Source organism: Frankliniella occidentalis, unplaced genomic scaffold, assembly GCF_000697945.3.
Source record: "Frankliniella occidentalis isolate FOCC.00 unplaced genomic scaffold, Focc_3.1 Scaffold93, whole genome shotgun sequence".
Lineage (NCBI taxonomy): Eukaryota > Metazoa > Arthropoda > Insecta > Thysanoptera > Thripidae > Frankliniella > Frankliniella occidentalis.
The window spans coordinates 506,000-506,489 of NW_026267222.1; the positions used below are offsets into that span (position 1 = coordinate 506,000).

Consider the following 490-nt stretch of genomic DNA (forward strand, 5'->3'; position numbering starts at 1 on the left):
TGTCTCTTTTTATTTATCATTATTATTATTGTTATTCAGCGAACTTTTGTGGGTGTCCTCCGATCTTTTCTTCTCACGAGCCCCTATGGGATTTCCGTGTTTTAGAGTCGGAGGATGGCTTGTGCACCCGATGTTTAGCTCTACGGGAGGAGGGTGAGTGAGCAGGTGTTTCTTTTCAGAGGTCCCCTCCTTGCCGAGCCAGACTGCTAACAACGCTTGCTCTCCAGTTCCTGAGAAGTCTCCTCTCCAATTAGTCAAAATGGTGGATTCGTGTTATAGTCCCCTAGTTGAGCTGTGCCTAAGAGTTGCGACGAGGGGTGCCCAACTCGAAAAAATCGTGTACACCTGATTACCAAAAAGTGATGATTACCAAGGATTACCAAAGTAAGGGGAGGGAATGTGCTGTCATTTCCCACTCCGCTTCCCACCCGACAGAAAAGATGTGACGGATTCAAATCAAGATTGTTTGAAGGAACAGTCTTGACACTTT

The 490-nt window shown here is 46.1% G+C and overlaps 1 protein-coding gene across 6 annotated transcripts in view; it reads left to right on the forward strand.

The window, feature by feature from the left end:
- Nucleotides 1–490, forward strand: part of LOC113212035 (TRPL translocation defect protein 14) — a 40,345-nt gene that overhangs the window by 22,871 nt on the left and 16,984 nt on the right. For 2 of the 6 annotated variants that reach the window (XM_052269452.1, XM_052269457.1), the window contains exon 5: nt 40–153. The exons of 2 other annotated variants lie outside the window; for them this stretch is intronic. In XM_052269452.1, coding sequence (XP_052125412.1) covers nt 40–153 — 114 coding nt within the window. The remainder of the gene's footprint in view (nt 1–39; nt 154–490) is intronic. 2 more of the 6 variants (XM_026430603.2, XM_052269455.1) reach the window with 1 other exon arrangement.